Consider the following 23,884-nt stretch of genomic DNA (forward strand, 5'->3'; position numbering starts at 1 on the left):
ATTTCTAGAAACTTTACAAGTAAACCAACCAGTTTAGAGCATTTTAAAATAAAAATCTGAGATAGGGGTGCCATTTTAGGAAGCCACACTTCATAGGAAAAGTGCACACACTATGACTTCTTCATGAACTTTTTTTTAATGACATTTTTTAAGCATACTAACACTTTACAAAACTACAACAACCCACAGTGACCTAGTGTACATAACCCCCATAATACATTCTAGTTTTCCACTTTTTGATGCATTTGAAAGTGATGAAAAAGAGACAGTGTTTGACATTGATTGTGCCTATCCACAACTGTCGAGCAATAGCTTCTGGTGGGGTACGGCAACACCACTCACACAAACCACACACAGAACTGCAGCAGACCTTAACAGGCTACCAGAACCAGTAGTAATAATAATGGCAGTTTGTTTATCTTATTTATAATTATGTTTACTTTATATTTGGGAGGACATTTGAGTAGCAATATGTCCAACCCAATATATAAAAACTGCCTTTGACTGATATAATAACCAACCAATGGTGAACAGTAAATGAAAATTTCTGACACTAATTTTGTTTCATCACTGATAGCTGTAGCACAACCCTAATTTCATATCTGTAAATTGCATTGCAGTATAGCCTTCATGACATGGGCACTTATCTTTATCCTTATTGTTAATTTTTAGGGCACTATCAGAACACACCTGCACACTCAGAATTCAGAATTCAGAAAATGGTGGACAGTAAATAGGGAGTGATTTTTGACTCATCCTCTGTCTCCAAAGGAGGCTTGACTTGAAATGTGTCTGTCAGTCTCTCTAGGGAAATATAATGACAGCATTTTTTTCCACAAGAACATTATGGCCACAGTAGCTACTAGATAATTTAGCTTCTTTTAATGTGTCACTCAGTGGTGGTCACGAAGATTAATGTGCCATTATTATTACAGCTCAAACAGGGATATATCAGTCATACTGGCTTGATTGACAGGATTGTCTTGGAGTCGTCAGACTGCAAGGCAAGGCTGGATTATTCAATGGACAAATGGAACAACTAATCCAGGGCCTCAGGATCTTAAGGCTCCCAGACCCCAGTGGCCCAATGGCTCCAGTTCCATTGCTTTTTTCTGTTGTTTTGATTAATTACAAATTCAGTCATTCATTTTCTGTACCTGCATATTCTGTTGGGGATTGCAGGGGGACTGGAGCCTATTCCAGCTGACATTGGATGAGAGGCAGAGTACACCCTGGACAGGCCGCCAGATTATCACAGGGCTGACACATAGAGACAGACAGCCATCCATGCTCACATTTACCAATAACCCTAATGTGCACGTCTTTAGATTGTCGTAGAATGTGGAGAAAACTCAAGGTGACAGGAGGAGGGCGAACAGAAGCAGGGGCTCCCACACCTGGGTTCAAACGACACACTCTGGGTTCGAACCAGGGACCCCTTTGATGTGAGGCAACAATGCTAACCATTACGCCACTGTGCCACCCATTAACCACAGATTTATGTTTGAAAATGCACCACAAAATATCTCCTGGTACAAAAAGTGTTTTAAAGGTCCAGTGTGCAGGATGTAGCAACATCTAGTGGTGAGATTGCAGAACTGAAACTTCTCTCGTTTTTTTTTTTTTTTTACATACTTTATTAATCCCCGAGGGGAAATAAAATTTTTTCACTCTGTTGTCAATTACAATTACACACAGGTCCGAACACACACATGCACAAACAGGACCTATACATGCACTAAGTGGAGAGATGTCAGAGTGGGGCTGCCCATGACAGGTGCTCCGAGCGGTTGGGGGGTTCGGTGCCTTGCTCAAGGGCACCGCGGCAGTGCCCAGGAGGTGAACTGGCACCTCTCCAGCTACCAGTCCACGACTTGAACAGGCCACCCTCTGGTTCCCAACCCAAGTCCCTATGGACTGAGCTACTGCCTCCTCCTTTTCCAAGGAGAACTGCAGTGGTTGATGCGAAAACACTAAAACACGAAAACATGAATGACCTTACAGTGCAACAACACGGTGGACTCTGTGGAAGAGGACCCACTCTGTATGTAGATATAAACCGCTTATTATCAGGTTACGAAAACACAACATTTCTTTTTTTAGCCAATTATACACTAATGTAAATATAGTTATGAAGATTGTAGGTTATCGTGTCAACCAAAAGATGCCCCTGAATCCTAAATACAGGAGCCCTGTGCCCAAATATAGCCTAGTTTTACTTTTATTCTATTAATTACACATGGCCAATAAAGCTGATCGTTTTTCTGATCAATTTTTATTATTATATTGTTATTATTATTTGTAGTAGTAGTAGTAGTAGTAGTATAGTAGTAGCAGTAGTGGTAGTAGCAGTGGTAGTAGTAGTTTTAAGACTTTTATTAATTTGGGTGATATTGTGATTGTTGTAAATATCTAAATTAAACTTTTGTGTAAACTTTTCCTGTAAACTTAATGAGTAAAATCGTCTTTCTTTGATAAATATATGTAATATATGGCTTGTTGATATCCTTCAGGAAAAGCAGTCGAGTGAGGAGCACTCGAGCAGCCTGTCAGCAAACGAGGAGGGATAGGAAGATGGCATCCACCGACCAACCTGACCCACCAACACAGGTCTACATTTATGCAACTAAAACATTTATCTCTTGATGTCCGGATACGACAGTGAACTCTTGTCATGTGTTTTAAAGTCGCGACCCTTTAATGCCTGAAATACATGTAGTTACTCTTATAACTGCTCTGCTAGCGAAGGTTAGCGTGCTCGCTAGTTAGCATGCTAGCTAGCTCCTGCAACGCTTCAAAAGTTGCCTGCTTGTGTTGACAAGTGGACTCGAAGGGCCAAGCTGACGTTTCTGTGCTTCTCCCACATGTTGCCAAAACTTGTGTGGCTTGCTTACCTAGTGGGCTAGCTATTTACCATGAGCAAATGTTCGTCCTTCCACCTGACTGTTGTCTGTGTCTCATTATGTGCAGTTAATGACATGATGTGGAAAGGTCACTGTAAGCCAGACAAGCCTGCTGGATTGTACACGGCTCATGCTAACACTGTGTTGGGTGAAGTTGCAGACAGGCATTGATTATTCTGAGAAAACACGTGTTTAACAAAGTTGTAGCTCATGCATCCACCCAGGCACAGCTCTGTACTTTGCTTATACACTTACTGTGCTATTAATCCAGCAAACACACCATATGTAATGCAGAATTTAATGTGCAAAGTTCAGAACTGAATCAAGGTAGATTTGATATTAACTAAACCCAGAGACTGATAAACCAGGAAAGTAAAGTAAATAAGGAGCTCAACTTATGATTGTCATGCATGCCAACATTTGCACAACCTTTACTTACATGCTGATTCATTAATCAACTGGTGCATGACCACAGATATCTATCTAAAAATACCCAGATCCTATGCGCATGTATGGAGGCCATGACTTGCTACGTCCTTTTGCTGCTCTGCATTAAATAGGCAGAAGGTTCAAGAAATGCAATGCCAGTGGCTGATTTTACTGTATTAATCTGTTTGCACTAGATTTTAGGTGCTTTCAGCCAATTATCTAGCAATTAGTAATGACAGTAAATGACAGATGTAGTTTTCCTCTACTCTCCTGCCAGAAAGACTTGTGGCTCGAAGCTGTCAAACATATGACATTAAAGATGTTTATGTTTGACACTTTTTTAGTTTGTCTTTGTTAATTTCATCACCAGTAATCTGTCATTGCTATGCACTGGTGGAACAGTCACTAAGATCTTTTATTTAAACAAGAGTACCACCAACACCATGGTGTAGAAATACTTTGTTACAAGTAAAAGTTCTGCATTCAAAACTTTTACTGACCTAAAATGAGAAAAGTCTAAGCATCAAAATATACTAAATATACTACACATACTATATATATACTATATAGTGCTCAGTATGCAGAATGGCCGATTTTAAGAACTGTATATGTCATATTATTATTAAAGTTATTGATGCAGCAATGTGTCAATCACTTTACTGTTGCAGCTGGTAATGTCAGGACTAATTTAAAGCACTTTATACACTGTTAGGTTGCTTATGAATTTTATGCCAGGACTGATCAAATCTTAGCTTTCACCAGTGATAGTGCATCGTAATTTATTTGTTGATTTATATTTTGTTTTTTTTAATCTGAAACTGTAAAGTAACAAGGTCTATTTTAGCAGTCGCAGTGGTTTCACGGTTGCTTTAATCATGTTTAGTGTAAAACTTTTACCACATACCTTTTTTGGTCATTAGTTAAGCCCTTTTTTTTTTTTTTTTTTTAAATTTTATTTCTTAATTATATTTTGTTATATTAATCTGAATCTGTAAAGTAACCACTAACTGAAGGTATTAAATATATGTAGTGGAATAAAAAGTACAATATTACTGAATAGAGGTATAAAGTAGCAGAAAATAATAATTAAAGTGCAAGTACATCAAGGTTTTATTAAAGTACAGTGCTTGATAGGGCTGCACGATATGAGGAACATATGCAATATGCACTTAAATTGTTAAATATCGCAATAATGATACTACTTGTGATAAATGGATATTAAAGTGTACAGTACTCAGTTCTGCCATACTGCTACTTTCAGTACACTGCTAACATACAGTGAATTTATTGCTGATAAAAAAAGGAAAGGAAATTATTACCATTATTTTTATATTAAATCAATTGAACATTGAACCGAACACAAAAAGAAATTATTATAAAAGTCGATAGCGGCATTTTAAAGTGCAGTTTTTTACTGATACTCTTTCAACCTAATCAGTTATCCCTTACTGCAATATTGCATTCTTTCATGATGTGTTTATTGGGCAAGTTGACATTATAATGATGATTTAAAAAAAAAACCTCAATATATTCTGCAGCCCTTGTACATGAGTAAATGTTCTTAGTTACTTTCCACCACTGCTGTCTTTTAAACGTTGCTTTATTAAACCACCATATCCGCTCTCCTCCAGTAGATGGCACTCTAATACAAGTGTTTGTTTCTCTTCTCAGCCTGGCCTTCCACCTGGAGATGTTGCGGCAGCAGCTCCCCCCAGAGAAACACTGGTAAGGGCTCACTATTTAATACAAATTACTTGACTGATAAGACAATATGGACTATAATAACAAAATAATTTAAGTGTGCTTATTTGATCTAAGTGCATATTAGCGGCAGGTTAGATGAAATAACAGCCACATTTAATTTAATCTCATTTAATAAAGAACAGTGTTTAATTTATTACACGCTAATTTTCAAATATTGATAAATGCTGCATGCCATGATCTCAGCCATGAACTATTAATGCCACAGAGTATGTAGGTTTGTGCTTAAGCAGCTGACTTCACTGGTCAGATTGGTCTGATAGTGTGCTAACCAGTGAAATCAGCTGCTGTCCTGTTTGGAGAGAATGAAAGTCAGCACACTCCTGGCAGCTGATGGCACGTAGTTGAGGAACAGTGAGTTTGTTTTTTATGATCTAGTGACTTAAAGAAGTTTGTTTTCATCTTTTCATCAACAAACTACTTTTCCTTGGCTAATCAGATGATATTACACATTCCCCAGTGAGATCAAGTGTTGAAGGCTTCCAATTAGCAGCCAGTCACTTTAGCAACACACTGATGTCCCCAAGCCCATAATGAGAGTGTACTTCATGTTCCGTGTCTTTAGAGACTAAAAAGCATGTAGGAAAACTCTATTTTAGCAGTCGCAGTGGTTTCACGGTTGCTTTAATCATGTTTAGTGTAAAACTTTTACCACATACCTTTGTGGTCCTTAGTGAAGCCCATTTTTTTCAGTGTTGGTGATGGCCCAGGATTGGGTCCAGGATGTTTGAATTAGCTTGTTACTAGTCAGTGGTTACAAGTAGGGAAAAAAATACTGTTTAAACAAACTTTGTTTTAGTGAAAGGAAAGTTTCCGTAGTCATTCTTGAAGATGCAGTCTGTTTTAAATAATATTTAACGTGCTTCCTTGTTGTATTGTATGTAGTATTATAATTATAAGAAACATTATAAATGAATATGGTTTTATTCCCCCTTAAACTCTGGAGTCTCCAGAGTCCTCATAAGTTGTCCAAGTTGTGAATACACGAAAAGCCAGTAACATTTAATGACAATAAACATCAGTTGTTTTTCAATAATGTGTGAAGGGAAGTGTTCATTAGACATCACCCGGGCGGCTCAAGTGATGACAACGATTATAGCCAGGACTGCCTCGTTGCTAAGTGGGATGGAATACATCCCAGGTACATTCACTGTCCTTGTATGGACACAGCATCCAGGTTATAGGAGTGCTGTATTGTTCAGCCTACATGTCTCAATGTCATTCACCACCATTCACTCTTCATCCTCCCCCCATCATCCCTTCATGCCAAGGCTAATTTAATCCTGGGGTTATTGATTGTGGGAGCATTCTCCCAGGCTTTCTTTCAATTTACTTCAATTTCATCATCCCAGTGCGCTTCAAGACTGCCTCCTCAAAAAGGGAAGAAATTCTTGTTATGAGGGTCCTGATTCGAGACTGGTTGACAAGTCTCCCCGCACCACCACCACCACCACCCTCACTTCCAGCCCCTTTTCTCCTTTCTCTTTTTGATGAGCTGCTCTTTCCCAGTTAAGTGGATTATTACAGTAGGGATAATTCTTGTCACATGGCATTATTTGGATGAGGTGAATAATTGAAATTTATGTCTGAAAGGATTTTATCTGGATGAGAGGAAAGGGAGTGCTGGCAGGGTTGGGAGGGCAGAGAGAGAGAAAGGGGGAGAGAGAGAGAGGGAGAGAGAGAGCGAGAGAGAGCGCGCACACGTTTGTATAACATTTATGTGCACATGTGCATGTCAGACAAGCCAGTGTGTCAGGCTGGGGACACCAGTCATGTTAACAGGTTCTGACTCACCTCGCCCAGATCAGCAGGCCCTGGCACACTGCATGGCGTGGGCTCTCCTCTGTGGCAAAAGGGCCCAGCTCAGGGGCCGGTGCCACAGCCTTTGCCACCATCCAGGCCAGAGGGGGAGGCCTGGACCTGTAGTGAGGGAGAGAGAAAAAAAAAGGGTGGGAGAGACTGTTTGAGTGTGCGTTCCATGGTTGACTGGTATACCAGTCGCTGCCAGCCGCTGCTGCCGTTGCCTCCGGCGCTGCTCTTTGCTCGCTCTCACCCCGACTTGCTTCGTCTCTGTCTGTAACCCCCACCCTCCTCCACCTTCCACTCCTCGCTGCCATGGCCATTACCCCTGCCAGTCTTTTCCCGGTGTCTCCCTATAGTCTTTGAGCTCTCTCCCTGCAGTGACACCCAGTGCTCACCCCTCGTCTACTCCGATCAGTCAGTCCTCATTGCCATCAAATCCACCCAAATGCATCACAACAATAATTATTGTTTGATCACATGATAAGAAAACAGGGTCAGTTCTGAAACCAGGAAGTACGTCACCACAATATCCAGTAGCGTGTGAGTATATTGTTATATGAGACTAAATATTGTGTGGGATTTAATTTAAATGTTCCTCATTGTAAAAGCTGGATTATAGTCATTATAGTTGCTTTAAGTTATTATTTTTGTAACATATTTGACTGCTCTGAGTGGTAAAAATTAACCTGCTTAGCCATCAAGTGCACGTTAATTTTTTTTTTCTCAAAAACTGTAGTTTAGATTTTTAAAAAGAATTAAAAATATGAAAAAAGATTCACAGCCACAGTATTTTGTCTTATTTGATATGGAGATCAGGGCTTTAACAAAAAATATTGATTAATCTGCTGATTATTGTCTTGATTGTTCTTTTGTGTCTAAAATTTCAGAAAATATTTAAAAAACACTCTTCATAAGTTACTAGGTGACATCTTCAAATTCCCTGCATCAGTCCAAAAACAAAGATTTTTGTTTTATCGTCATATATGACAATGGAAAAGCAGCAAAGCATCAGACCACAGTCAGTTTTTTGAGGATTTTGATTGTGAACATCGATCACAAAAAACGTAACTTTTTTTTTTTTTTGCTGCTGTGTGTGAATATATAAGTTATGTGGATGTGCAGCTGATCTACAGAACAGTCAACCCCTCACTAAATAAGATTCAAATTCTTTTGGGGGTATCACTGTCAGAATTCGGCCTGTCGTTTACTCTCCACATACTGAAAATCACAGGCCCTGAATTAAAGGGTGTGTGTGTGGATGCAAGCATGTGGTCTATGTGTTGCAGGAGGTGCATTTGTGCCATTTACACCCCTCTGTGCATGCATATGGGCATACGTAGTGTTAACTGGGTGTGCGTATGTATTTAGGTTTGGGGGTTTTAGTGCAGCAGAGGGAGGGTGGTAATGGGAGGGGGAAAAGAATTGTGAGAAGAACATCCCCGGTCTCACAGCAACTTCAAAAGCTCCCCTTCCCCAGGATATTAAGCGACTGTGATGAAAAATTTAGCAAGCGTTAAATAAGCCGCTTTGAAGTGATCTGTTTTGGCTCAGCAGTCTCCAAATTTCCGTAGCCCCTCTGCAATAGCCATCACACTATAGAGGGAGAAAAAGGGAACAGTGTGTTAAGTGCAGAAGTTGTGGGGGACCTGGCAGGTTGGCAGAGGACGTGCCAACAGTAATCGGTCCAGCCAGCGACATGAAGGCACTGCCGCTGCTACCGTCCCCCTGTTGTCTTTTTCTGGCTCTTTTTCTCCTCGTTTCACCTCCCTCTCCCTGACTGCTCTTCTGCTGAGCCCCACGAGTCACAGGCAGACAGATGTTCCTCATATGTTAGCTCTGAAAAGAGTTTTTTTTTTTTTCTTTTTTTTTTGCTGCGCTTATGCGTGGGTGTAACACAAATGTAACACAGTGGTGATACCAGGAAGTCAGAGGTTACTCTTGGGTCTTGACTCAGTTATTTTTTTTGTCCTTAATGACTTCCCTCGTGGAACATGTGTTTGTGGAAATATGTGTCCTATTAACACCAATCTAACCTCTGCGTGTGTCTTTTCTTCACTGGACTGTAGGACTATTATCCAAAAAAAAAAGCCTGAAAAAACCTGAAAATACAGTAAATTTTAAGTGATTTGAACCTTTTTACATTCCCACCAACCATAAAGCAAAAATAACAAGAAGTTAATCTCTTATTTGATCATTCATATTTCAATTCATTTCACATTCATCACTTTCAAAACCATTATTTTAATTTTTGAGGACTCCAGGTTTCAACACGCCCCAAATTAATTATTGGGGCAGAATAAGAAATGGGAGCCAGTAATGAGTCTGGTATGGTAACTCCATTCTGTCAAGAAACTAGGCTACCATTTAGTTAGTCAAGGGAACCTTCTCTGAGATTTTCCTTTTTTCCTCTTTGCTCATTACTTTAATTGTAATTGTAATCCTTTATTGGAGCTGTCTGCAGTAAAGGAGAGTTATGGTCCGAGTGGGGGCGCGAGCCATAGAGATATTTCATGATTATTGGAGAAGACGGTCACTAGGTGGCAGCCACTAGTTCGGCCTCGCTGTAATTACTGGGTGGGAAGTGATGGCAAGAAACTGTATGTGTGCATGTGAGTGTGTGTGAAGAGGGATTTTTCAGATTCTAACACACTCCTTGAAAGAGGAAAGTCGAATAAAGCTGCCATCTCACAGTCAATAGAGTCAGTATCCCATCACATTGAGTGTAAACATGCTGCACACTGTGCAGAGACACAGAACAAAGGCATGTGTGGAAGGCATCGGCCCTTATATTTGTATGTTTATTTCAAATAAGTTCACTTATTTTGTGCTGTACTCTACTGTACGTAGAGTGATGTGGGATACAGGTGATGAGATGACATCAATTGTATTTTATTTCCCATGCACATAGGTTTACATGTGAAACGTCTGTACACCACAGTTTGTTTCAGTGGTCGTGGTGAAGTTTTCTCTTTGAAAAGCATAAAAGCTCAGTTCTCTGTTTCTCAGCGCAACACTCATTGTGCATCATGCGCTGTTTGTTTCGGTGGTTAATGATACAGGAAGGGCCCTCCATTTTATTGTTGCTGTGTTGCACTTTTTCCCCTCCTCGCCCAACCCGGCAGCCAGCCTCCTTAGAGGACTCTGTATGAATTCTCACTGTCATGTCCAAGGACGAGTGGCGCAGGGTCAGCTAATTGCTTTTATGATTATGATTTCACGTCAGATTTATCGTGCATGCTCGGAGCACATCTTCCAGGTCCTGCCGACGTTGCTGGCTCGGATGGGGAAAATGAGTTTACAGCTTCTGGCTGTGACTTCTTGTTTAAGTGCAGGTCACACTTTTTGACTCATTAGAGTTGAACGCAGAGGGTGAATCACACAGGCTTTTCCTGTAAAAGCCTCTGTTTTCTATGTCAGTAAGTGTAGTTGTTTTTCTCATATTTGGCCACAAAAGAGCATTTCTTCACTTTGTCTTCAACATGTGCTGAAGTTTGGAGGTCATGATGAGCGCGGAATGACACAGACAAGGATTTTTGGTTTTTCTGTCTTTTGAACTTTTTACGAGCCATAAATCTCTCGTCTTCATTTCTGCTCGCAGATGAAATCATTACGCTTATTCCCCTCATAGTATGCCAGAGTTATCAGTTGCCTTCTTTTTGATGTTGGTGACTTTTTTTTCCTCTGATGGTTCCCTCCCACCTCTTTGAAAATGATGAGCACAGATGAGTCCAGCCCATTTTGTAGATTTTATTTATTTTGTGGTTTCTGCCTCATGTGCTGAGCCGGACTAGATCTGGATTGTCAGCCTCCGACAATAGCGCCTTTGTCTTCGGATTTTGATGAGAGCGCTGAAAATCCTTTAATTCACTGTAAAGTTCATAGTAAATGAAGAAGAAGCTGTTGTCAGTGTGTGTCAATAATACGCATATTTTATGTAGATAGAGCCTCATGTCGTGGCCCGTGGCTCGTGATTTGTTGCAGTAATTTGACCTCGCTCTGACCTTCCTGGCTCGGCCACAGTGTGACTAGTGACAGATGCAGCCTGGGAATATGGTTTGGATAGTTTTCCAATGCTCTGAGGAATGTTAAAGCTAGTTTTACCCAAAGTTCATTCTGGAGACACATGTAAAGTCTGTGATTAAGCCGAATTCAATAAACTTTAATGAATACTTAGGGCTTTATTTGTAGGGTTTTCGTCTCAGCAAGTATATTAATGTAAACAGCATGGTAACAGAGCTGTAATTTCCTATTCTCCCACAATTTAGTGAACTGTCATAATATGTTTACTTAAGAAATGATAGAAATACGACACCAGTTTAATTACAGCGTAGTCATTTTGCCTCAATATACTTGGGAAAGTGGCCTTATTGAGCCGAGCTTCCTTTATACTCTCTATTCTGCTTTGTAATTACTTCAGCTTGATTTATTGTCTTTTCTTTGTGTTTATGGTTGTAAACTGCTCGAGTGAGTAACTTGGTCTGAGAGTGGCTTGTCTCCTCGCAGCGAGGCTGGAAATCTCCCGATGAATCTGAGATGTCTCCGCTGTCAAGACTGCTCACATCGCTCTCAGCCTCCAATGTCACTTTCAAGGCATAATTACACAAGTTGTGTTGATTAGTATGAGAAGCAATTACGCTGGCTTTCCGCCGCAAATGGAGAATGTGATGGCTCTTGATTGACAGGAAGCATCCTGGCTTTAATAAGTAAATGACTATGGTAATTCAGGTACTGAGACCCTTTGATTTGTCAGCATCTTTCTAATTTTTGTGATGTCCTCTGATTTTAATGAACATGAATTTGATTGAATCCCCCCTTCATTTCCCCCTGTCCCCTGCACCCGTCTGTCTGTCTCTCGCCTCTCTGACCAGCAAGTGCTCTCACGAGGGAGCCATATGCTTACGCTTCCAGAGCCATCCTAAACAATCCTTTTGCCGCTGCCGAATTATTTCTCTGTGAATGAATCCAGTGTGTGTTAAAAATAAAACAAGGAATAAATGAACAACAGGCAATTTCGCCACACTGTTCAAAATGCTTTTTAGCACATCACGCTTTCACAAGTGTGGAAATCAGAGGAAAAATTATTTGTAATTGACACTTTGGGGAACATTTTTTTCTCTTTTTATCTGGCTTCCCAGTAAGTTATTAGCTGTTAATTTGTCGGCAAGCTCCCCTACAGCGCCAGATATTTGTTCAAATACTGGGATCCCCTCAGTGCATTTGTAACTACACTTCTGAAAATGCTGCCCTATCCAATTATGTAATATAATACTGCCTTTTAGGCAAGTTTCTTTTAATTGAATAATATTAGTTCTAGCTCAGCGTAAGCTATTGGAACAGCAACACTCAAAAGAGCTCCTCATTCTGTATAAAATGCACAGCAGTCTGCTGCACAATGTCGTCTGCAGGTTACTCATTTTATAGATACACCAATCTTAAAGATGTAAAGCTTCAACACAAAGATCTGTGTTTTTTAGATTTTTTGAACTGAAGCCAAACATTTAAATAATGCTGAAATTTGATTGGCCCAGTCCTCAGTCTCATATTTCTTTCTTTGTTAACCACAGTTGGCCTAATCAAGTAATTCCCTGTTTGTCTTAGTAACCCCCTATAGAGTCATACATGCATAAATATAATAAAATAATTTGCTCTTGCACTCCCTAGCCCAGCTGTAATTTATATGGATTGAATGAGTGCTGCATTGTGGAAAAGCACGAGTGGACCAAATGCTCGTTTGTCACCTCTAATAAATGTTGGAATGTAAATTATGAAGTTATGCTTCAGATGTAAATGCACTTTATTCCAGTCCTTTAATGTAAACAGCCCACTCCAATACATTAAGGGGGGCGGGGGAGGGCAGGGGGAGATTTGACTTGGAATTTTGACTGTTTTCACAATCAATAATAAACACAAAAGAGCCTAGATGGGGAACGTTAAAACATATCTGAAGTCTGGTTCATAAATTATTGCATGAAAGCAGGCTTGTACACCAAAAATGTAAATACATTAATGTTATTAATAATGTAGTGACTAATAGTTCTATCAAGACTGTAATAGCAGTTTAATGGAATATGACAGCAAGAATGTATTACACTTCTTACATTTAGACGGGACCTCACATGACATTTATCAGGGATTTCTGAAACAATTTTTTTGATTATTTTGTTAAGTTAATTGCTTCTTTTCCCCCCCAACGTCTTCTCTGGGTGAGGGGCAAAAACGGGTAATGGATATTAATTAATATGTGTCAGTTTTCTGGGTTTGATTAAAAATAATGAAAGCAAAATGCTAATGGGATTTCAGAGTTTCTGTGTGTGTGGCGCCCTGAGATTGTGGCTTTATCTGGGGAATCTGGAAAAAAGAGATAGTGGGCTACTCTCCAGGCTAAAATGAAAGTGACAGAATACAGAAACTGAGATAAATTATCTTAAAACCAGTAAAAAATAGAGCACTTAAGTGAAAATACTGCACTCTAATTAGCCTAACTTTAGATGTGTGATACAAGGGTGTGTTGACGGTAAACTGTGAAGTTTTCACTGCGTTTGAGTAAAAAGTTAAATCTGGCTCGCGATTCATCGCCTCTTCTCAGGATGACGCGATCCTCACCTGCAGACAAACAAGTTTTTGTTTTTTTTTATCTGAATGGAAAAAAAAAAAAAAGTGAATCATTTCTGACAAGTTGCTGTCTTGGCAAGTTGTTCTCAGGCTACTGTGATGTGTCTCTAATATATGGTTGTTTGCCAGAAAGAGGAACTATGAACTTGTTTTTCAGAGAGGTTATAAAGCCTGTATGTTTTTTTTCTAGTGGTTTTTGGCCTCTCATTAAAAATTAGACACCCCTCATGCTTCTTTAAAATTGAGCTTCACTTCACTTGGCAGTGATTATAGCAGGACGCCTAAGCCTTCATCCATAGTCCACTACAGTCAGCATGGAGAAACCCTTGCCAAGACTTCTTTGTGTCTGTATGCAGTCTTCAGCAGAAAGAGGACTTTTAAAAGCTATCATTAAGGTGGGGCACAAGTGTAGACCAGCAGTGAAACAGAGGCTGGCACAGTAAAAAAGCAACCATAGCCACTTGCACAACTGACAATTATCCAACACCTGGACTGGCTCCCCTCCCTGGCATGTGCGTCAAGACTGTCGACTTCTTGTTAATGCAGTGATTAACAGGAAGATTGCATTTGTTTTCCTGTGCAGCTCTCCTGGCAGCGATACTTTGCTTTCTCTTTGATTAAAATAGCAGATGGATGAATGCATTGAAGCTCTGTCATGAACTTCAGAAGAAAGGGTGAGAATGGGATGATAGAAACAGAATAAATAGAGGAAAGGCTGAGGCCTTTTTGTCGTTTTTATTTTGTGTTTACTGTGGAATTTGGGATTTTAAGGAAGGTTTTGGTGGCTGCAATCCTGTGGAAAGAGCAAACACTCTTTGGTTGTCCCCAAATATGAGTCAGTATCAGATTTTTGTATGCGTCCCCTTATTACTTCCTCTTCTTCCTTGTTATTTACTGTCACTGTGTGACTTGCCTCCTGTCTGTCCCACCTCACGTCTATTGGACTACGTCATAGTTGTCTCCCCTTCCACACTGTGTGGAAAGTAGTTTTAGGTATCATGGGGACGGGAAAAGGGGAAGTGAAGGGGCTTCGTCAAACAGCCTGTACTTTTGAAATGCAGAGAGTGGCATTGTCATGTGTTTTCTGTGTCAAGGTCGACAGAAAATGTCAGAACAGGTGCGCGTCTGCTGCTGAGCTGCTTGCCAACTCAGCCCCTTTGCTGTAACACGCCACCCCGCGTGACATTATAGTGGTTCACTGTGGGTTGTCTCCTCTCCTCTCTCTTTTGGAGGAGACTGGTAAAACATGTATTTTCTCCCGTCACCACGTGAGTTGATGCAGAGTTCAGACGGGTGTTGACGCCTAAACATTGACCACTGCTTCTGATTGTCACGTAGTCACAAAAAGTATGGGTGCTGTGCAGCAGTGACGTGCAACATTCCTTTCTGATTACTCCTTTTTTTCTGGTGTTTTGATCTGATTAAATCTTCCTATTTTAGCAGACATACTTTCAAAAGAGGGGGAACATGTTTTGACGTGCTTTTGTTTTGTTTAGATTAATTACAGGTTATGGCCTTTGTAGGCAGAAGACAGTACATTAAGTGCCTATTTAGAAAGAAACTCTGTAAGAGAGAGATCACTGAAAATACATCTGAAACAAAATCAGAGATCTAAAGAGAGAACATAAATGTAAAAACATTGTGTGACGTCCGTGATTTAAGACAGACGGATAGAGCTGTAGGAGGAGAAGGTGTGCTGATTTGTATCATTGTCACGTCACATATAGTTATTCACAATCTGCATCAAGCAAACATGTTGCAAAACCTGAAAATTCTGTCTGAACTTCTCAGAAGAGGTGGATTACGTTAAGGTGCGGCATAAAGCAAATGTCACACAAGCTTTTGTCACTTTACGAGATTTTACAACCAATGAAATCTCCAGTGTGTAGCCTCAGTGGCTCAGAAAGGTTGAAATGAAGAATTATTATCCGATCTGACGGGCTGTCGTGTTTGTATCCTCTCTGGCATCGGGTTAAATGAGAAGAAAGAGAACTGCTACTTCTGCGACCCTGATGAGTGTTGTTTTCTGACGCTGTCAGCACCGCACTCTTTTTATGCTTATCCTCCTCTGGAGGTTAGATTCTTACTGGCAGCTGGAAGCCTCCAGAAAAGGCAAATTAGCCAACATTTTTCTTTGTCACTTACTGTGATCAGGAACAGACTCTGCCTGCTCTCTTTCTCCAAAACCAAATGGAGGCCTCATGCTCTAAGTTTCCTCCCTCATTTGATGGTGATTTCACTCTGGCTTATCTGCCGCTGTAGATGTGTGGCCCATTGTCTTGGCAAGTGTGTCTAAATGTTTCTGACAGGTCTCAGTGAAAGACAGGCCGCAAGGGTAAACTGCCAGGCTTTCCTCCCCCCTTTGACTCCACCCGTTCCACCCCTGACCAGTAGATGGCGATGTTAATCTTCTCTGGCTCCGCTCCTGCCTTCACGCGTCTCCCTTAACACCATCCTTCTCCTCTCCTTCTCTCTGTGGCACTCGCTGAGGAAAGTCGGGGTCTCACCCCGTGTGGAGGGTCATGCCACCAATTCCTGGCCCCCTTTGAAGACCATGAAATTGCTGATCCAAGACGCACGATTAGTGCATTCAGCCTATTGACTGGAGACGGGTTGACGCACGATTATAATGTCACTGGAATGTCACAATCTGCCTGGTTGTCTTTGCGAGCATACTCTCATCCGGTGGCACAGTGTACCCAAGAAGGAATAATTTGATCAATAAAAGGACACCTCTCTCTCTGTTGTCACTGGCCTCTCCATTCTAGTTTTATTAGTTAATTTGGCACGCTGAAAGGACTGCACACAAAACTGATGCCAACTCGCTGCATCTTCACCCCAGCTCCCTGCTTTATTTGCCTATTGCAGTGGTTCACTTGAAGTTGCTTTGCTGTGTGTGTATTACAGGATGTGTGTGTGCATGTGTCTTTGGGTGGGTGCTGCCTCAGTGAGAGGAGCAGTTTGGATCAACAGAGGAGGATAGGCTTGTCACTGTAAGTTGCTTGTGACGGAGGCGGCTCTCCTTCTGACACCACAACACAACTTCTGTGGTGTGTCGCTTGGACACAAGCTTCACGTTGTTTGCTGCTGGTGCCGCTTGCGTTTTGCCTCAATCAGCTAATTGAATGTGAAAGGCTGGCGGGCCTTGATGATATGAAGGACAACACACAGAGCAGTGGCAGTTTTAAGAAAAGCCTTTGTGTTCGTCTGTGTGACTGTAGCCGGTTGCTTCTCTCAATTCTGCTCACAAAAGAACTTTCCGCTAACTCATGGGGATCAGTTTATTGTGGCTAAAAACTTGTATTTCAAAATGTAAACAGTTTTTATTGACCAGTTTTTGTTCCTTTTTAAAGATATGTATATAATGATCTTGTAAGATAAAAATGGCTTGAGTGTGTAATTTGTCATTTTTATGAAATTCAAGTGAGCAAATGATGAGTGACCAAAGTTTGTTTGTGTATTTCATGTCTCGATTTTAAACAACACTTTAGATAACACGTGTATAATCCACTTTATAAGCATATTTTCAGTCATTCTACTATGTTTGATGATGGGCATTACTCGTAACAAAAGTCACTTGACTTTCACTATTGTTTTTGTTCATTTTTAAAATGGTACACAATTATTTTTGTTAAATAAAACAACCTAGATATGTCATTTTTATGCTCAGAAAATCAAAGTCAGCAAGCAACAGTTACCAAAGTTTATACACTGTTTCATTTTTTTTATTGCATTTTAAACATTTTTTCATTTCTCATTTCCAAGCCAAAGTATAACCACATTATTTAGCACATTCCCCCGATCTAAAGTTGCATCGTGAGCACTCTTGTGTTAAGTAACGCTCATCCCCCTCACTGAAGAGCAGTGCTTGTCACAGAATGTCATCATTGACTGTAAAAGAAAAAAAGAAAAAGAAAAAGAAAAGCTTCGAATTACAGGAAAGAGGCACTGCATTAAAGAACAAAGGAGATCGATGGCAGTACATTAAATTTTATGCGAATGAAAAAAAAATCAACTAATTAAAATTGATTACTCCTGCTTTGTAAATGTGTTTCTGAATTAAATTATTGTATGAAAACATTTTGACCAATCGAGGAGCTGAGGAAGTATCCATTACTGGATTGCAGCTGAGAAGGGGCTGGAATGTTTTGTGGTGGCTAAGTAGTTTGTTGTGCTCCGCTGCGACTCCCCTCTTGCACCCCCACTGCTAAAGTGCCATGGGTTAATCTCTGATGACCCTCATCTCTCAGAGCGGCCCCAGACTCATGGTTTGGGCCTTTTACCTGAATTAAAAGGAATTTGTGGGCTATAGAAGTATTTTTGTCCAAAGTGGGTGAAAGTGAGGTGTCACCGACGGAGTCGCTGCTCTTTAGTCATCGGGGCTCTCGGGGCTCTTAGGGCCCCACTGGGGACGTCCTTATCTAAACAGTCATCTGTCTCGCTAGTTTAGCAAGGGCAACCCCAGGCAGCACGACTGACAGTTACACATTAAGAAATGTCAGACTCGGCTTCATACCATATCTCTCAAGCTAGTTTTGAATTGGCTGGATGCCACATGTTTCTCTTCAGATTTAGATCTCACCAGAATAAAAGAAATGCTTCACTTTGTTGTTGCTTCATCCTGTTTTTTAAGCGCTTGGCTGTAAGCTTGAACTGCTGTTTCTTTATGCTGCACTAAAATGTCTTTGTCTTTTTTGTTTATTCAGATCTTGAAAGAGGCTGAATTATTATTTTTCTTTAACCAGAAACTTTGAAAACACACACTTGTTGACCCTATCTTTGAGTTTGTAGACATATCATATCTTAAATTTACAATATGACAGAAGTAAAGCCAACACATGACATCATTATTTGCACTCAACATATTAAATCATAAAATGTGTGGCTACAGTTTTGAAATATAATTTTACACCATAGTCAAAATTGTCTGTCTCCAAAACAGAGGTGGGGGCGATGAAGAGGGCAACTTTTCTTTTTTCCCTGATAGCCTCAGTATAACTCCCCAGGCTGTATTTATCTGCACAGTTTTTACAGTGTGATGGTGTCCTCGCCGGATGAAATGTACTTTAGCCCCCAGTGTTTCTTACCGCTGAGCCTACTCAACTTTTCCATGTTTGTGATGACAGAGCTCTGATAGGGAAACGCTGCTGAATGGAAAGTTTCGTCTGTACATGCAGTGGACTTGAAAAAAGCTTGATTTCCGTCCACCAACCCCCCTTTACAAAAATTGCATAATGTGCTTTTGATGTCATGATTGTAGCCTTGCCCATGGCTCTAACGCTGACACTGATACAGCGCTGTATGTTATTTTTAAACCCTTGCGAAGCAAATGTCAATGAAGTTTTCCATGACCCTTTTTTCATCTCTGTTGACTCTAATGTTTAAATTTCAAAAGTTACTTTCATGCGATAAAGGTTGACCAATCTCAGAAAATAAGGCACACAAAACCAAACCTCTGTATTTACCCCTCCACTTACTGTATCATTTAAACACATGTGAAAGTGGGAGTAAAGTAGTTTTTCAGAAGATGAAGAAAAACGCCCTTTTATCACCAGAACTCCCTTATCAGATTTTTAGTGAAGTTTCGGTAATGGTTGTTCATTTAATTTTCTCACATTGCAGCTTCTGTGAAAAGCTCTGCCCAGACGAGAAGAAGACACAAAGACACAAAAAGTTCCTTTTGTACAGTCATTGTCAGAACGGTTCAGCTCCAGCAGAGCTGTTGAAGCTCCTGCAGTGTCTGAACCAGAGTGGATGTGGAGGTTAGCTAAACGGTCGGGTCTGCACCTCGCTTCCTGATGTCTCTCAGGGTCAATAATTCCCTATTGCTGCTCCCATGAGGCCTTACTTCCTCTGCTAAAGGTCACATCAAGGCGGGAAAGATGTCACAATTAGAAGGGCATTTAAAGCTGCTCTTTTAAAAAGATTAAAAAGCACTGCTGGCCGCATCAAGCAGTCAGGCGACTAAAGGAAACACAATAATTGCATTAAAACTTCATTCCTTTCTGGTCGGGCTCTGGTATCAGAAAGGTATTGGGTTAAGTCATTTAAGACAGCTGGCCCTGATAGCAAATCATCCATGAAAGCACCAAATTAATATAGAGCTTCATTTTTCGCCGTCTCTCACTTTCTCTCGCTTTTGGTCCTCCGAACGTGTGTTTGGGGGGGGAAATTTGAGACCAGCCTAACACAATTTTTGTTCATGTCTATCAGTCTGTTATTATATCAGGGGCACTTCTCCTCAAATGTACAGGCCGGGGCAATTTGGAATGAATTGATTCACACTGAGACCGAATCTTATACTTGCTAATGATTTCCTTTTAGCCCTTCCATCGTATCCCCCCATCCAACTTTTAGTTCCATCATGTCCTCCAAATATCTTCATTGTTACAGACATAATGTGTACATTGACCATTTTGTGGAGTAGATGACATGGATTAAGTTGCATGGGAATTTATTTTTAAGTATATGTGACATTTTACCAGTGAATTGTTGTAAAATGTGTGGTGTTTTAATCAAAATGTCTCAAAGTATCTACCATATATCATTATAATCAATAATTTCTTGGATGTCTGACTTTGTATCATTTACGTTCTTAGTTAATAAAACAACAACAAAAAAGTACCTTCTAAAGACTCAGATCATCGACATGCGCTGAAATTTCAAGAAAGGAAAGTCACAGTTGCAAACACTGCAATTTGGCCTTATAACACTTTCAGTTCAGAGTAAATGTTACTTCACCGGTTAACCCGTGGTTTGGTTGGCCCAAATAATTAAGACTGAAAACAAGACTCTTGAATCATATCTCATGAGGCATCTTATAAATATGTTGTGGTTCAGATGCTGTTCTCCACTTTATTTCGAATACTGAAACTTACTGTACTGAAACCACCCCAAAGACACACACTCGTAAGGCATACAGTGCGCTGCTGTTTCGGTACAGACCGTCTGAATTTCCCAACTGCTTGGATCTGAAACCTCATAATGCACGCCTGCAAAACATCCAGATCTTACTGTATATCGTAGTTAAGTGCTGTTACTAGTAAGAGCAAAAATATACAACTGGTTACATAGATTCTTTCAGGCGTCCAACCGTGTGGTTCGAACATAATTGGATTCCATCCTCATTTCTCGGAATTTAAGGTATTGCAATTGTAATTTTCAGACGAGTGCAGTGTGAAGTCTTGTCCAATTCAAACTCAATAACATCGCTGTAATCTTGTCCGTTCATCAACTTCACTCTCTTTAAGTGTGTTGGTTAATGTTATCTCTTCCTATGATTGAGTTTTCGCCCTCTTTTTCGGCTTTACCTGACACTTTATTGGTTATCTGGTTTGTAAAGATTATTGCTCTTAACATGGAGCACTTTGGTGCATTAGCAGTCAAAGCTTTACCAGAAGCTTTACAAAAGAGCCTAATTGTTGAATTAATCTAAATGATTTCCAAAAGGAAGGAAATGCACCAAATTTGTATTGTAGTTATTTACAGTGCGGACCCAAATGTGCCTTGTGCTGCCATCCATCTTAACCCCCTAAAAGCCTGGTTGTGTGCTACCCAACACTATAACTGGGATGATCCATAAGTCAATAACAAGACAAGACTGAAATCTGTGCAATGTGGTTATAATTGATTGAGATGTCTGGGTAGAACTTGTGCAAAGCATCTATGTCATCTGCTAAGAAGTGCACTTTTCCTCTCCCTGAAGATCTACCACTACAGTTTTAACCAAATGGACATTTGCCTCATTAGTTTGCCGCTGAGCTGGCTGCGGTCCTCACTAACATGTCATACTTATGCCTATTAACATTGACATGATTTTCCTGTCAATGTTGTGCTATTGAAATTTTAAGAGAATGTAAACAAGGTTTGCTCATTCAGCATATTCTTTCTCTGTTAGATCATTACATCTCTCAGGGGCTACATCACTCCGTTATTTACTGGAATAAATATTAAAATATTAAGTTTCCAGCGTGTTTATTATCTCTGGTTTCTGCCTTTTAACTCAAGTAGTCTCATTGGCTCACTTACGTGAACAGTAAGAGCTTTGCCAAGAGCAGGATGATTTTGTCTTGTTATCAAAGGGATATTTTCTCTGTGTTTTGACTGTATCTTTTGGCCCAGAACATCAGCTGGGGGTTCACCATGCAAATGGTTTAATCTGCTTGTCACAATGAAGGTTCCGGGTGACTGACTTTAATAAGCCCTCAGCATATAGAGATACAGGAAATTCCATACCCCTTGCGTAACCCATATGTACATCAAGGTCACGGTAGTGTCACAGTGAAATGGTAGATTAGTGTCTAAATAAATTGTGCCGGCATCCTTTGGGGATGAATCTGGTACATTTTGATAATATGCACTGTTGAAGTTTTGTTGCTGCGCATATCTTAAAGTAGACTTACAGAATAGTATAATTCTGCAGCATGTATGTGGCTGCTGGCTGCATGGTACTTTCACGTGTGCCTCGATAAAATAAAAGTGTTGCAAAGTTGCTTTTGAGCTTGTTTATAGCCTTTGAAGGACAAGTTGAATATGTTTTCATAAGTCTCATAAAGTTGCCTGTGCCGTGATCCTCTGCTGTGCTGTGTGTTTGTCACAGAAATCTAGCTCTTTATGCAGCCTCGCTGCCACACCTACCACTTGGACAAGTTTAAACTGCAATTCTTTTGGACTGAAACAGGTTCATAGTATATGCAATGCATTACCCAAAACGAATTACCACTGGCAGGGCGCTCAATCACTTTGTATCTTTCAACACTAAGAGAAAAGAAGAGTAATCAAAACCTTTCAACCTATTAGAGGGATGACTTTTACAATTGAATCACGGGGACCACAGGTGCGATAATAAGTCATCTAAACCTCCCCTCTAGTGTGTTTCTCCTTTCTCTGTGTTCTTACATATTTATCTATTTTAGGAGGCGCCACTTCATGGCGCCCACTTCAAATTTATGTTTTAATGCCATTTGAGGAAGATTTTTTTTCTCTCTCCCTCCAATTCTTGGAAATGCATACTGGGGTGGAAAATTAAGGTGCATCTCGAAGGAAAACATAATAGAATCGATGAACGCAGTGCACTTAAAACTACTGATGTTCTGATGCTATTTAACGTTCTAGTGCATTAACGTTTCAAGTCATTACAACATTCAGGCTGGGTGATTTGATCATGGCAGGTTTTTAACTGGAAGAATTACAGAAGTTTTCAGCCTAGGATTCTCAAGTTATTAGATACAAATGATCACCTCCGCATTAAGTATAGATTTTCTTCCACTGCGCACTTAAGAATGGAAGTTTGTCTTTAAGAGGGTAATAGCAAATTAAGCTCCATACTCCATTTGTCCAGCACTCTTGATGGGCTAATTTTATAACTGCTGATTTGGTCATTCCCCACATTTAGCTGGAAAGTGGTCAGGTGGTCTTTCTCCTCACTGCTGGGTGTGGGGGCTTAGAAGCAATTATCAGATAGAATCCATTTATGTTTCTCTCTTTTGTCTGGATTTATAACGAACCTTTTCCTTAAAGAAGGTCTAGACTGTTGTTTGCACTGTTGAAAGCATCACTTTCCTGCGCACCATATCTTCTTCCTCTCTCATAATGTCATTTTGAGAAATTAAATCACATTTGTCTCTTCACAGATTTCCACTGCTGTAAAATTTCTACAGAACCCAAAAGTACGCCAGAGTCCCTTGGCCACTAGAAAAGCCTTCTTGAAGAAAAAAGGTGAGACATTTAATTTGTTTTTGATTTATGTTGGATGCAATTCAGGAAGCCTTGAAAAATGCAATATATATTTGTCAGAATATTGTATTAACATTATAATCCATATGTGTTTGTTAATAAAATGTGGTTAGCCAGGGATGCACACACTCTGTCTTTTTTTTTGGGGGGGGGTAAGATTAGTCTATAAGGGTCAAAGGTTGTGGCTGTAGCTCTTTGCCCTGGGGGTCTAACAGGGGTCGATTTAGCTTCAGAGTGCATGATTCAGGCCTTGTGAATAAATGACACACCAGTTGGGATGCTCCTTTGGGTTCAGGAAAATTAATATTGACAAACTCCCTCTGCATTTTCAATGGAATTATCAATATTGCCTTCCAGCATTTTAACCCTTTTACTTAATTTAACTGTTATCGTAAATTTGAGGCATGACACAGGGAGGGTTTTCTAAGCAGGGATGGTGGAAATGTTTGCTGGCTCTTCAGTTTCTTTGCAATTCATTGAGATTATTTCTGACACATTGTTTGTGCAATAAAACTTGCAAAAAGCTTTATTACTCTGAACTCATTTAAGTCGGTTCAATATAAAGCGGCGGTGGAAATGTGCAGTGTTGTGCCATGTATTTCTTACAGCCGGCCTATGGCTGAGCAGTGACAATATGTGCA

General features: G+C 40.2%; 1 protein-coding gene across 1 annotated transcript in view; it reads left to right on the forward strand.

Annotated features, from left to right (window-relative positions):
* Positions 1-2,536: 2,536 nt before the first annotated feature.
* pex14 (peroxisomal biogenesis factor 14) overlaps positions 2,537-23,884 on the forward strand; it is a 56,198-nt gene continuing 34,850 nt past the window's right edge. The window contains exons 1-3 of the mRNA XM_049581555.1: positions 2,537-2,610; positions 5,004-5,057; positions 23,141-23,225. Of these exons, the coding sequence (XP_049437512.1) occupies positions 2,575-2,610; positions 5,004-5,057; positions 23,141-23,225 (175 nt within the window). The 5' untranslated portion in view covers positions 2,537-2,574. The remainder of the gene's footprint in view (positions 2,611-5,003; positions 5,058-23,140; positions 23,226-23,884) is intronic.

The sequence above is a fragment of the Epinephelus fuscoguttatus genome, linkage group LG7, assembly GCF_011397635.1.
Source record: "Epinephelus fuscoguttatus linkage group LG7, E.fuscoguttatus.final_Chr_v1".
In the NCBI taxonomy this organism is placed as follows: Eukaryota; Metazoa; Chordata; class Actinopteri; order Perciformes; family Serranidae; genus Epinephelus; species Epinephelus fuscoguttatus.